The sequence below is a fragment of the Lutjanus erythropterus genome, chromosome 1, assembly GCF_056507025.1.
Source record: "Lutjanus erythropterus isolate fLutEry1 chromosome 1, fLutEry1.hap2, whole genome shotgun sequence".
Classification (NCBI taxonomy): domain Eukaryota; kingdom Metazoa; phylum Chordata; class Actinopteri; order Lutjaniformes; family Lutjanidae; genus Lutjanus; species Lutjanus erythropterus.
Window position 1 is genome coordinate 33,144,394 of NC_139317.1, and position 13,033 is coordinate 33,157,426.

General features: G+C 43.0%; 1 protein-coding gene across 2 annotated transcripts in view; it reads left to right on the forward strand.

Annotated features, from left to right (window-relative positions):
- The first annotated feature begins 1,262 nt into the window (after nt 1-1,262).
- Nucleotides 1,263-13,033, forward strand: part of insyn1 (inhibitory synaptic factor 1) — a 65,893-nt gene continuing 54,122 nt past the window's right edge. The window contains exons 1-2 of one of the 2 annotated variants that reach the window (XM_084720218.1): nt 1,263-1,854; nt 2,354-4,021. In XM_084720218.1, coding sequence (XP_084576344.1) covers nt 3,878-4,021 — 144 coding nt within the window. In that variant the 5' untranslated portion in view covers nt 1,263-1,854; nt 2,354-3,877. Of the gene's footprint in view, nt 1,855-1,926; nt 2,107-2,353; nt 4,022-13,033 lie in introns of those variants that run through there. The other variant, XM_084720227.1, reaches the window with a different exon arrangement.

Here is a 13,033-nt window from a genome sequence, read left to right on the forward strand (position 1 = left end):
CATTTAGCATACATTCTCTCTTTTAGGCAGAGCTCTATTAAATACGCCATGAATATCCAAGCAAAACGGTATTTTGCAATGTCAAGAAAAAAGGAAACGATGGCAAAAAAAAAGTGAAAAAAAAAAGTGCTGCAACATGTTGCTGTGTTCTAGAACGGGAGCCTCCCATATGTGCAGAGAGACTAAGCAGTGAAGCTACAAAGGAAACATGCTCAAGGACACCTGTTTCTTGGAGGGAGCAGTTTGTGAGAAGCATCTTGCCTGTGCATCACTGCAGCAGCCATGTGTAAATGGAAGGAAAGGCACAGAGATCCCATTGCAGTCTCCGAACTCCACGCAGAGCCACAATGTGTTCCGGAATGTGAAGACATGTTAAAAATTTGATGTAGTCCTAAAATGACACAACGTGAGTGTGTACTCAGAAAAGATTAACGCAGAATATGAAGCATTTCTTTATTATATTTCTTAAAAGCCAAGCACGATCATTTATTAATCAAAGAAAACATGCAAAAGAGAATTTATTATACTGCAGAAATATTCCGCCAATTAGCCTTACAGCATCAGCATAATGTCTGTGATCCTCGTAGTGGAAACCACAGAGGACCCCAGAACAAATTCATCTGCATGGAAGATCCACCTAACCTGAATCCACTCTGAATTTCTCTTTACAATTATGCTAAGGAATGCATCGAGCCTCTGGCTGTTCGGTACAGTTATCTGCCAAAACCCTCTGGAAACTGGCATTGCTCAAGAAGTTGTCATTATGAATTTGCTTTACTGTTACATTATCTCCTCTAGAAAACTAATTTCATATTAGGGTAATTGCCTCTGGTTGGGCTATGCAGGGCTGTTGTGTTGAAGAAAAAAAAAATGCTGATGAAGAGGACAGGGGAGAGAAAAAGTCATGCTGGCCCTCCCTCCCTATTTCTGTCTCTCAGTCAGATGAGGTCATCAAACACCAACCTGCTTTGTATATTAATGATGTAACAGCCAGGGATTTTTTGGACACCCCGTCCCAAGAGAGCGCTTGGCTGGAGGCAGAGGAAGACTTCATCCTGATTTAAGAGAGAGATAACACCCTCGATAGAACTATGACAAAGGCTAGATAGGCAGCGTGAGAGAGGAGATAGTGAGGGAGTGTGGACGCCAGCAAGTGAAGGAGGAGAAGACAGGAGAGGAGGGGACTGCCTGCCTGTGCGGTGCACTGTGCCTTTAAAGCACCGGAGCCCCTCCCTCCACAGAGCCGAGCAAGAACAGCCGAGTGGTGCTGGCAGGAGCCTGAGCCCCACGATAAACTCTGGCATCAGCTTCCCTTCATCCGGCAGTCAGCGAGGACACAGCGAGGGCGCAGGGGCAGAGAGACGGGGACGGAGAAAGGGAAAGAGCACGAGTGATAGAGAGGAGGGGGGGAGACAGAGAGAGACAAAAACAGGCAGATAGACGGAGAGGGAGAGGCTGTCACGGGAATCACACAGCTCCTTTTTCACAGCAGCAACAGCAGCTCAGGCGTTCTGTCTGCCGCCTCCCGATGCGGGCGATTGGTGACGGGGATGACGGGTGGCGTGCTTTTTGGCAGCGCAGTTGTCTGAGTGATGGTAGCGGCCGCAGCGGCATCGCAATCCGGAGCGGGAGCTCTCCTCGCCGCTCTGGCTGTTAGTCATCTTTCAGCCTCCTCTCTCTCCCTTCTCAGAGTGCTATCAGGGCCATTCATCGTTCCCATCTCATGCCTCCTGCCTCCTCCTCCTCCTCCTCCTCCTCCACAGCTTCATCCTCCACTTCTACTCCTCCTCTGATGAGCCACAGCCTCAGAGTGAAATAACCCTGCTGATAGAAGCTTCTCTCTCTGTCAAGACAGTAAGTAAGGGGAGGGAGGGAGAGAACTGCGTGTGTGAGTGTGAGAGTGTGTGTGTGTGTGTGTGCGTGTGTCTGTGTGTGTGAGACAGAAAGAGAAAGAGAGAGGAAGCAAGGCGGCGAGAGGAGAAGATGTTAGTGTGTGCGACAGAGGGACTGCTAAAGAACCAGCAGGTTGTGTGTAGCTTGAATGATCCTGCTGTGCGTGGACAGTGAGCTCTGGGCATAGCAACAGCAAAGTGATGCACAGGAAAGGTGAGTAGGTGTGTGTTCTGGCAAGTGTGTGTGTGCATGTGAGGTGAGGCAAGTGCAGCTGAAGCAAGAGCTTTAGCCAAAAAAATCGTCAACGCAGTTAATTCCTGACCATCTTTGCAGCTTCTTCACACTAATTTCTCTTCTTGTTAACGCTGCTTTGGTTTTGAGAAACTAAGGGCTGTTGGAATGGAAAAGATGGGGTGAGACATGTGAGAATAAATGATTGCTTTCCCTCCCGTCTGTCCAGGTGCCATGTGTGATTGGCCAGCGCACCCTGTGGCAGTGGCATCGCCCTGGATTTGGCGAGAAGAAGCTCTCCCCCCTGCTTGTTCTCTGGGGCTCCTCTGGGAAGCTTTCATAGGATTTATCTCGTCCTGCTGGATGGCACAGAGCTCTCTGCCTCTCTAAAAGAGAGTCCACAGAGAAAACATACACTACACGGATAAGAAGTAAAATAATTATCCAATCACAGCACAAGGAGGCAGACCGGGTTCCCTTAGCAACAACTGAAGGAGAGAAGAGAATCCTTTTCTCTTTCTGCTCCCTTGTCTTTTTTTTTGGGCACACCCCTGTGGACTGCTGTGGGTCAGTGTTTTTTTTTTTCTGAGAGGACTTGCATAGCGCCATTGCATAAAACGAGCTGCCACCCAAATTCCTGGGGAAGGGTGCTTGTTCACCCTCCAGCCCCCCTGTAACTGTGTCTCATCGACACACCATGATTTTTTTGTTATCCCTCCACAAATTCTCATCGCACGTCACGTTCCACTGGCTTGGAAATCAATTCATTCTGATCCCACGCCACCTGGAATAAGCCCTGCTTTGGGGGGAGATTGGACGCTCCTGTGGAAAAAGACCCACACCTACCTTCCTTCTTCCTTCCCTTTCATGGACGAGAAACGAAGGACAACACGAGTAAGTCATCATCTGCAAAGAAAATGGATGCGAAGCAAAGTTTATTTTGATGCGAGTTTCTACTGACAATCTTTTTATTTTTCCTGGAAGAGGGAACGCCACACTGCACAGAGGAATATCCCCTTTTTCCCCCAAACAGGATCTGTCCTTTCTCATTTAAAAGACACTAGCCCTCACTGAGGGACTATATTTAGAAGGCAAATCTTGTCCCCGCTGGCCAATAATGTAGAACACGAGCATTTTGAAAATTGAGCCACTGCTGGGAGTTCTATTTTTCTATCTATGTTGGAAAGCTTTCTCTATATAAAAGGGTTAATACAAACCCCTTTTCTGCTCTCACTTTTGTATGTTAGCCTGCCATTATGTCACTGTGTTTCACAAGTAAAAAAGATTGTACAGGACAAGTGGAAGAGGGGAAAAGTTTCCTCCCTGTATAGACAGGTGTTTTAAATAGCACCTCCTCGGGAACAATTTCAAACGTACACACTGACACATGAGATGAGTTGGCTCAACACGATTATGTAAGAGTTTCATGCCAGCTTCAGCCCATGAATTTTGCCTCTTCCTTTTCCATGGATTTACAGCGTTTGACTTTTCCCATGCTCGTTTTCTCCTCGTTTTTGGAAGCGTCTACCAGAGGGCATGGATGTCAGAGTGTGACCCTGTGCCGAGAGTGCGGGCGAGGCAAGGTGTTTTGGCTGCCCAGGTGCTTTTAAGATGTTGAGGTCTCCCTGCGTGGCCGGGGCCCCTGTTCGGATCAGTAGCACTGAGGCTCCTCGTAGCCAAAGACATGGACCCCGACTCGGCTCCCCCACGCCCTCAGCCTGTTGGCCACTGGCCCCACGTTGCCCTGTAAAGGATGTCCCTCAGCAGAGCTCCGGCCCGGGACACCTCTGAGACCCCCAGCCCGAGAGAACGCATCCGCAGCCACATGAAGATGGTGATCAACCAGCTGGAAGGTATCCTCATAGAGCTCAAGGATGTGGCCAAGGAACTCCGGGAGGTGAGGCTCAACATACACACTTCAGGCTTTTGGGGGGGATTTAAACCGAGGCAGGGAGAGAATGTGGGTGCCAGGTGGGTGTGCTTCTCAAGTAGGCTGCATTTAATTAAGTGTAAAATTCCTTCTCGCAGTGTGGAGATTTTGATTAAGATTTGAAAGTGATGAGATCTCACTTTTTTGAGGTTGTTTTTGTAGCAGGACGATATTGTTGCTTACGACCACAGCAAGACTGTCTTCCTTTTCCAATCAAACAATTGCTTATCGCCAATTACAAATGTCCTTCATGTGTTCAGTGGTGTCTTGTGGGAGGTACAGTGGATGTGAAGAGCTGTTGAAAGGCAACAAAGCCAGGCTGAAAGGAAACACAGAGGCAGGCTTAGATAAGATATAAGACTTAGCGCCGCAATAGTTATATAACCATTTTGTTAAGGATCAGCTGGATTCCTACTGTATTTTTTTGCAACTGCCATGGTAACGCTGGGAGATTTATGTGCGTGTATATACAGTACACAGATTGAACAGGGATCAACAAAGAGATACCTGTGTGTGAGCATGTGTTCTTACATGCATCTACACGTGTACAGATTGAGAAAAATGAGTGTGTGACAGCAATCAGAGTAAATCTGCTCGTGTGTGTGAGTACAAAATGGCCCTCATCATCTCATTGGGATCTTCCCCCTGCAGCATCTTCAAAGCCGTGAGCTCTTCTCGCAACTCCTCCAAAGGAAGAGATGAAGGCAGATAGAGAGACAGAGACAAATGAAACCTGAGCAAACAGTTGTGTCTGACCCGTCCCACATCCTCCGAGCGCATCGCATGATTAACCTCCCACATGCGTCTGATCACGGATGCAGAGGGAGTGCGTGTGTGCGTGTGTGTTTCTAAATGTATTGAAGAAGCGAAATGGTGGATGTTAGCGCATGTAATGACCTGAAAGAAGAGAAGTGTTCTGAGCGGCCGAGGAGAAGCTGCCATAACTCACTCCATCACCACACACGAACCCCCCCCCGCCCCCCAACTTCTCCCAGCTTTGTCCCACTCACCTATCTCTACTTTATGTACTTGCACAGTTGAAGGTGCAAGGGCACAGCTCACTGTGCGCCTCCTCCCTGGTGAACAGGAGAAGCCGGCCTGGGCGCGGGAGTGATTGATGATTATGGGACAACTGCAAGTGGAATAATGCTGGCTGGAGCTATTTATAAACAAAAACACGGCCTGTGCCTCTGCCAGCTCCGACGCATATTACCATTCTTATCCCAGACCCCATTAGAGAGGGCTCTGCACAGTGGCTCAAATGTCATTTTTTATTGGGAGAGCACAATCCCACATATTGAAATGGCTAAAGAATCATATTAGTTGCAGTGGCGGGTCATAATGCTGGTATCAATATCCTGCAATTAACTGACCTGCGAGATTGCAGACTGTATCAAAGGGAGATGAAGAAACGGGATCAGTGTCGTGCCATCAGATGCATGGATGCCTAATGTTCCATAAAATCTCTCATTCTTGGCCACATGAAAGGAACAACATAATAGATAACAACTGTCACATAAATAAATGATGAATTGCTGCGTGAATGTAGTGAAATAAATAACTGCGTGAAGGAGCAGTAATGACTGATTATCACCCACAAGGTCTTTGGGGAACAGGAGATACTGCAGTGCTCTGAGGAGTCGAAGCTGACACTCCAAAGCACGTAGCTGCCCAGAAATTAAGAAGCTACTGGTCTGTTACTATACTTACTTCACAGAACTGCTTTCATAGCTCAAGATCACAGACATGCGACTGTGCCAATTGGACAAAAGCTGAATCTAAAAAAGTAATTAAAACACCTCATTTCAACCCTTTTATTAGCCACGCTGCAACAGAATCTACCATCTGTCTATTGCCTCAAATTGTGATCGTTTGTCTGGACCTATAAATGTGAGGTTTTGAGAGATTTTCTGGTTTTAAGCTGTCTTGTCTTTATGCATCAACCATTAAAAATGTATACTCAAAAATCAACTCACTTTTAATACAACTAAAATGCCCTTCTTGTCACACCAGGGTCATGTAGGAACTTTAACAACTTGGACAGATGAACTCTGAATTTTTCAGTATACATGTATCTGCATGCATTTGCACCTCAAACAAATTCAATTTAAGTCAAGGAAGCACCCCTACCCAAACATTTTTTAATTAAAAAAGTATGTTCTGCTGTTTTTTTTTTTTACTACATTTAAAATGAGGATTTAACAAAAGTAGGTGACAGTTTTTTTTTTTTTAAACATGAGAATGACCCATCCCAAATTACTTGTTGTTTTTCCAGCACAATGTTGCATTAGATAACTGATATTAACAAGCAATGCCAATATACTGTAACAATACCAATACCAAAGTGATTAAATACTGAACACAGTCAACATGATGGTATGAACTAAGGAAATTCAAGGTTGAACATGATCAGATTTGTGCTTTTAGAAAAGACCTTCACCTCCAATGGTTCCATCCCACTGTGGCTTGCTTTCCCAACAAGGGCACGCAAGTCTTAAAAAGGGGTCACCCACGGATCTTACTTTCTTGTCTGCCAGAATTCATCATCTTCATCGTCCCTGGAGAACAAGTGCTAACCTGACAACTTTAATACTGGCAAAAACAGGTTCATCACTTTCACCAGAGAGTTTGGATCATTATAAACAACACTCTGCAGTGAATGTACCATTAAACTTTAATAACTGCCATGTAAATGGGGATTGATTCCTGCGTGGCAAGTGCATGGCATTCAGAAATTTAAAAAGCTGAAATATAAAAACACTGAGGACAGCACCATAGCTTAACCTTGCCTTTAATAATCTCTGCTTGCTTATTTCTAGTGGAATTTTTTATCAAACACTCAGTAAACAGCCATTTTGAGGGAACAAATGAGCAACACTGGATGTTAAATTGAAAAGCAATACAAAGGAAATTTCCAATTATGTATGTGAGGCCTGTGTTTTTTTCATTCAGAATATACAGCAGCTTTGTACATCCTAGCACACTGGTCACTGACTATATTAATGCTGGTTTAGTATTTTACCAAGCACAGAGGTAGCTACACATATTAGCCAACAACCTAATGTAGCAGTCCTTGCTTGGCTCTCAAAAAAGACCAGTTTGACAGCCACTTACACACAATATATCATAAAGCTCCAATGACCAGTCAATTCATTGATTAGTTAGTCAACGATTAGTTAATCGTTTTGAGTATTTTTTTTATGCAAAAATGTCCAAATTCTCTGTTTTCAACTTCTCAGATGTGAATATTTTCTGGTTCCTTTCTTCCTCTAAGACAGCAAACTGAAAATCTTTGGTTTATGGACAAAACAAGACATTTGAGGATGTCACCTTGGGCTTTGGGAAACAGTGATTTCACCGTTTTCTGGCATTTTATGGACCAACAAACTAATCTATTAATAGAGAAAATGATCAACTGATTAATCAATAATGAAAATAATTGTTAGTCTTAGCGGTATACACACACACACACACACACGTATTTATATTTATGTATATATATATATGTGTGTGTGTGTAGAGAGAGAGAGAGAGAGAGAGAGAGAGAGAGAGAGAGAGAGATGAAGCAGATGAAAACATTAAATTATGGACTGTCTCCTAAACTATGTGTTTACTGTTTCATCAGAGTGATCATTTTAATGTAAAGCATCACAGTTGCTTGTCTGTGATACAGGACAATCTCAGGCAGTAAATCTCCTTTATGTCAAAGATAAATGTAACACAAGAGCATGCACAGTTTTTCAAGATTGCTCCCTTCAAAAGCCTATTACAGTCAAATGCAGCCTGTCTTACTTGTGAATCCCATTACAGGCCTCATGACAGGTAAAATGAGAAGGATCTGAAGGAAGGACATTGGAAGGTAACATACTGATAAACTGCACCATTTGTAATAATAATACTGACAGGACTGGCAACTCCAGAGGAAATAATTCATTTAGGTATCATGTCAACCTTGGACTTAAAAGTCTGAGAATAAACAAGGGAAAAAATGGCACCAAACAGACCAGATCTGAAATTTGAGGTGCTCCTTTTGCTAAAACTAAATTTCACTATAAAAAGGGCAACTAAGGAAGCACAAATGAAGGAGTGCACTCATGTTGGCTATTAGAGAGATACAGGCTGGTAAATTGAAAGAATTTAATGAAGCACTGAAAAAAAAGAAATTGAGACTGGGGAGAAGAAGCAGTGGCATGGGCTAGGGGGAAGGGGGTTGGCAGTGAGCTACACATCTTTATATGGAACCAAACAGGAATGATGGACTGTTATTATGTGGATGTAGTTATTATGCAGAATCATACCATGAGCAGACGATGCTGCGCGTCTGCGCTGGGCTCAAGACAAATGAACACAGGAAGGCAATCAAGACTCGTAGAATTAAAGCTTCAAATGAGAGAAGTGGATACAAGCCGGACTAAGAGCAATTATCAGCAGCATAGAGTACAGCACGTCCAGGACACTGGCCTCCATCAGTCAGCCATGCTCATCGTAACGCTGCAGGCTGCTTCTACTCAACTACAGGCCTGAAGACAAAGGAGGGAGGCTGCAGGAAAACACTAGTGTCAGGTGAAAACCGCGTCCTCCAAATGTCAGCTTTTTAGGAATGAAGCCCTGAGTAACAGCTTTAGTAATGAGATTGGCCACCATGCAGTTTTAGAACTATATAATAGATTTTTCAAAGTGTGTCATGCATACTTTTGATCTCCTGAAAATCACCTGTGAGCAGCAGCAGCAGGACTATCGCTCGCGTCTAGTACAAACCATGTCAACCTCATGTTAGACAAGTTTACCGAACCACACCACAAAAAAAAATAAAAAATATTTGTTTTAACTGAAAAAAAGTGTCTAGGTTGCCTGAATTTGAAAAGACAAGTTGGAGTAATTTGTAATGATTCAAAACAAATACATTTCCTAGTCAGGTAAACTTGATAATAATTCAGTTGCACTTGAGAAAACATGTACAATAAGCTTCAAGTATCAGTGTGTAGGTTTAGTGGCATCTAGCAGTAGTCTTGCAAATTGCGAACTCCTCATCTCACTTCTCAACTGAAACAGAGAAGGCTGTATCTAAAGCCAGTGTTTGGTTTGTCCTTTCTGGGCTACTGCCAAACATGGAAATGCAACATAAACAGCTCATTCTAAGGTAAGGAAAACACAACAATCCTTATTTTCAGATGAATAAACTTAAAGAGCGACTGACTATGCTTACGAGTATTATATTCAATTTCTGCCATAATCCGCAAATAAATCCCCTAAATCTTGCACACTGGACCCTTTAGATATTAAGGTGAACCAGCAACTCACAGTGACAGACATTCTAAACAAATTTGATTTTTCGCTTTACATTTTCTCAGTTTGAGTTGACTCTGTACTCTGTATAGTACATTCATTTAACTCATCATTTCAAGCAGAACTCGTGTTTATAAGTTCTAAGGTGTTCTGAAAACATTTTAAGTTTAATCAGCCTCAACAAATAAAATGTATATCTTTACATTAGAGCCATAATTTGCCACACTTTTGTAAAAACAAAACAATGTATAGGCTCAGAAAAAAAATCCCTTTCAATCATCACTGTGCTCAGGAGCTTTATCAACCCAAAACATCCTGAAAAAAAAAAAATCCTGGGAATGAAACACGACAATCAACTATCTTTCTGGAGCGTTTAAGAAGAGCTCGGACAAATCCTACTGATTCTACCTTTAAGTCAATGAGAAAAGATTAGTTGATTCCACTAGATTCATGTAGGATTTTTTTTGACAGCACACTAAATATGCAGGAGAACATCTTATTCAAAGTTACAGTCATCCGTGGGCATAGAGGCACAAATGGGGTGGTCTATTCAGTCTCTATTCATCACCCACTACCAGACGCGTGATCCCATTGGCCTGGCTGTCAAATCAAGTGATTTGTGCTAAAATGGAGTTTGTTATAGAAAATTGTTATGTAAATGATTTGATCAGATAGGCTCCCGTGTGGTGCTCTCTCATGTCTGAGGCAAGCTTAAATGCTGCAATGTTGAAGCTTGGTTCTTTAAGTTCTGAAGTGTTCTGAAGGTAAATAATAGAAATCTGAAGTTGAATCATCTCATGAGAAATTATTAGTTGATTCCACTAAATACTTTTTTTTTTCGCACTAAATATGCAGGAGCACATCTCATTCAAAGCTACAGTCACCTGTGGGCACAGTGGCAGACACATTGGCACAGATAGGGTGGTCTATTCAATCTTTATTCTTCAGCCAATAGCAGAAGTGTGATCCCACTGGCCTGGCTGTCAAATCAAGTGATTTGTGCTAAAATGGAATCTTTTGAAGAAAACTGTCGTGTCAGAAAGGCTACCGTGTGTCTGAGCCGTGCTTAACTGCTGCATTGTTAAAGCTTGGTGCGGAGGGTGAGGCATCCAAACAGCTGGCCCCCAAGACCAGCCAGACAGCGGCATCTCCTTACAGAGACTGAAACCAGTTATGACACATCGCCATCGAGGGTGGGGGGGGACACGGTCCCCCTCTCTGCTGCTGAAGCTGACGCGCTCAGCTCTGAACCAAATCTGTTCCAAACCCAGAGGCAGCCCAAGGGAGACCAAAACCAAAATCAAAGGGCCATTTTTTTTCTGCGGGGGCCATATCCTCTCCTCACTGTGTGTTTCCCCCTGCTGCTGCTGCTGCTGAGCAGGGCAGGGAGCAGAAAACTGCCTAGCAAGAATCCTTCAACATTTAAGCATAAGGGGGACACGAGCACTTTCACTCAGGGAGTAGAACAATATAAAGGCTGGTGGTAGACACACTCTCGTTCCATGAAATAGCTGATCCTATTACTAGGGAATATTTTAGGGAACGTTTAAGGGCATGGCAAAGATATTAGAAAATTTGAGGATTCCTGCGGGGAAAATGGGTCACTGCAGAAGCACGTAATACAATAAACCATTTCAAAATTATTAGAGTGAGTAAGAAATTAAAATAAGTATTTACAAAATCCAGATTTACCCCCATTTTTTTTTTTTTACTTGGGTTAAATCTTTATCCTAAATTAAGTAGTAGGGATACATAAGCTTGATGCACACCATTGGTGGCTTTAAGGTAAATATTGCATTGATTGATTTATTTATGTCATTATGATGATGTGACATGAGTACATCTGTGGTGTGGAGCTTTTTTTTTTGTTTATTTAAGTGTCTTAAACAGATAGCAAAGTTGCATTGCTTTACAATGATTGATCAGCATCAGTCATGTGAGGAAGATCCAAGTTGCATTCCTTCATCACTACTAATTTAACTGCCCATCTTCAGGCTGGTGATTAACTTACTTTTAACTATTTGTTTGCATATGCATCCATACGCTGCTTCGTGTATCCTGCGCCCCTTTGGAGTAATGACGGTGCACGTCCTAAGAAATTAATACTTCTTGTATGTGAACATAAACATGTGTCTGAAAAACAAGTATATCTCCAGCCTAAGGGCTGTCATCCTGATCTTTATGACAAATTTGTGAAAAGTAAAGAGAAAAAAATCTGTCAGCAGCAGTTTTTTTGTTTTCGATTTTGTTTGTTTTTTTTGTCCAGTGAAGGTCATTTCTGTCTGCATCTGACAGTGGACCACCATGATGAAAGTAATAATATAATAATTCACAACAGAAGAGACTTGATTTTCTATTTGCATATATTAGTATCGGCATCATCAATCTGTAAGAATGATTAGGAAAATACTGGCATATAAGATATTGGCAAAAATCCAATCATGTAACCCTTTTAAGTAGATCTATTTTTATAGTTACAGATTTGGGAAAATAAAGACAAAGCAAAAACATTTCACCAGTGTTCTACTGTGCATGTGTCAACATGCTGAAGTAATTACACTGTAAATAAAAAGCCAGTTTAATCCAACCATTAATGATGACTTGATATGGCTGAATTTCACATCACCCTGGCAGGAGATTGTGGTTTGTCCAAATGAATGCCTACAATCAGAAATTACAATCAGTCACAAAGCTGTGTCCTGGTGGATCATGTCCCACAAAGCAGCCATTTTGACTTGGCCGCCAGTGTCGGGTGGGTTTACTGCCCAGTTGATCACAGCCCAGTGATCTCCACTGAGGATGGCCCAGCCTGTTTTCTAACAGAAAATCCATTTACTTCAGACTAAGGCAGGGTTTGGCCCATTCCCCGACCCCTGAACAGGCCGCCCAGCTGTCCTCGCAGGCCAACAACACTCAGTGGACAACATCGAATGCTTAACCACTAACAGAGGAAAGTACCCTTCAACCTGACATACCTGGGCCAAAGGGTTTCTTCTTATTAAAAGCCATTTGGAAGAAATGACAAGTACCCGCCTGCTGTGTCTGTCAATTTGTTCCTCCTTGCCTGACCCCTTTTGTGTGTGGAAATTAAATTCCTAAATTAAACTTGGTGACGTGCCTCTAGCGGAGTTCTCTTTGCTCAGGAAAACAACAAGAACAAGGTACCTCAAGCCTTATCTATTCTCCGCTGAACACAAAACACCCTGCCATCTCCACACCTGTGTTGCTGCCTTGAGCTGAGCTCTACACAAATTTGGCCGTTCTTGGAATGAATCAGAGGCTCAATTATTCTCAGGACTGATGAAAGACTGCTTCGGGATTTGAAGTAAAATGTCAGATCGTCTCTTGGTTGAACTGATTTTAAATAGATTCTGACCTGGCCACAGTCGTTCTCCTGTTTGTTAACACAAAGTCTAGTCATGTGCATTTAGTTGATGCTTTTACCAGGAATAGCTTGTGTGACACCCCTCCCACCATCCTGGAGGCTGTCTTGGCTAATTTCAGTGGGCAACCGGCTGACATGGAAGGGTGGTCAGCTGGTTGAGCTCACCTGGGCCTTTGAGTTTGCCTCTCCCTTCCTACAATTGGTATCTATCTTGTGTTAGTGTTAGCCTTAGTTCAATAAATTATTCTTATTTTTATGTAAAGCTCTTGTGTGGACTCTTTTTGTGACCTTTTTGTCACATTCTTTGA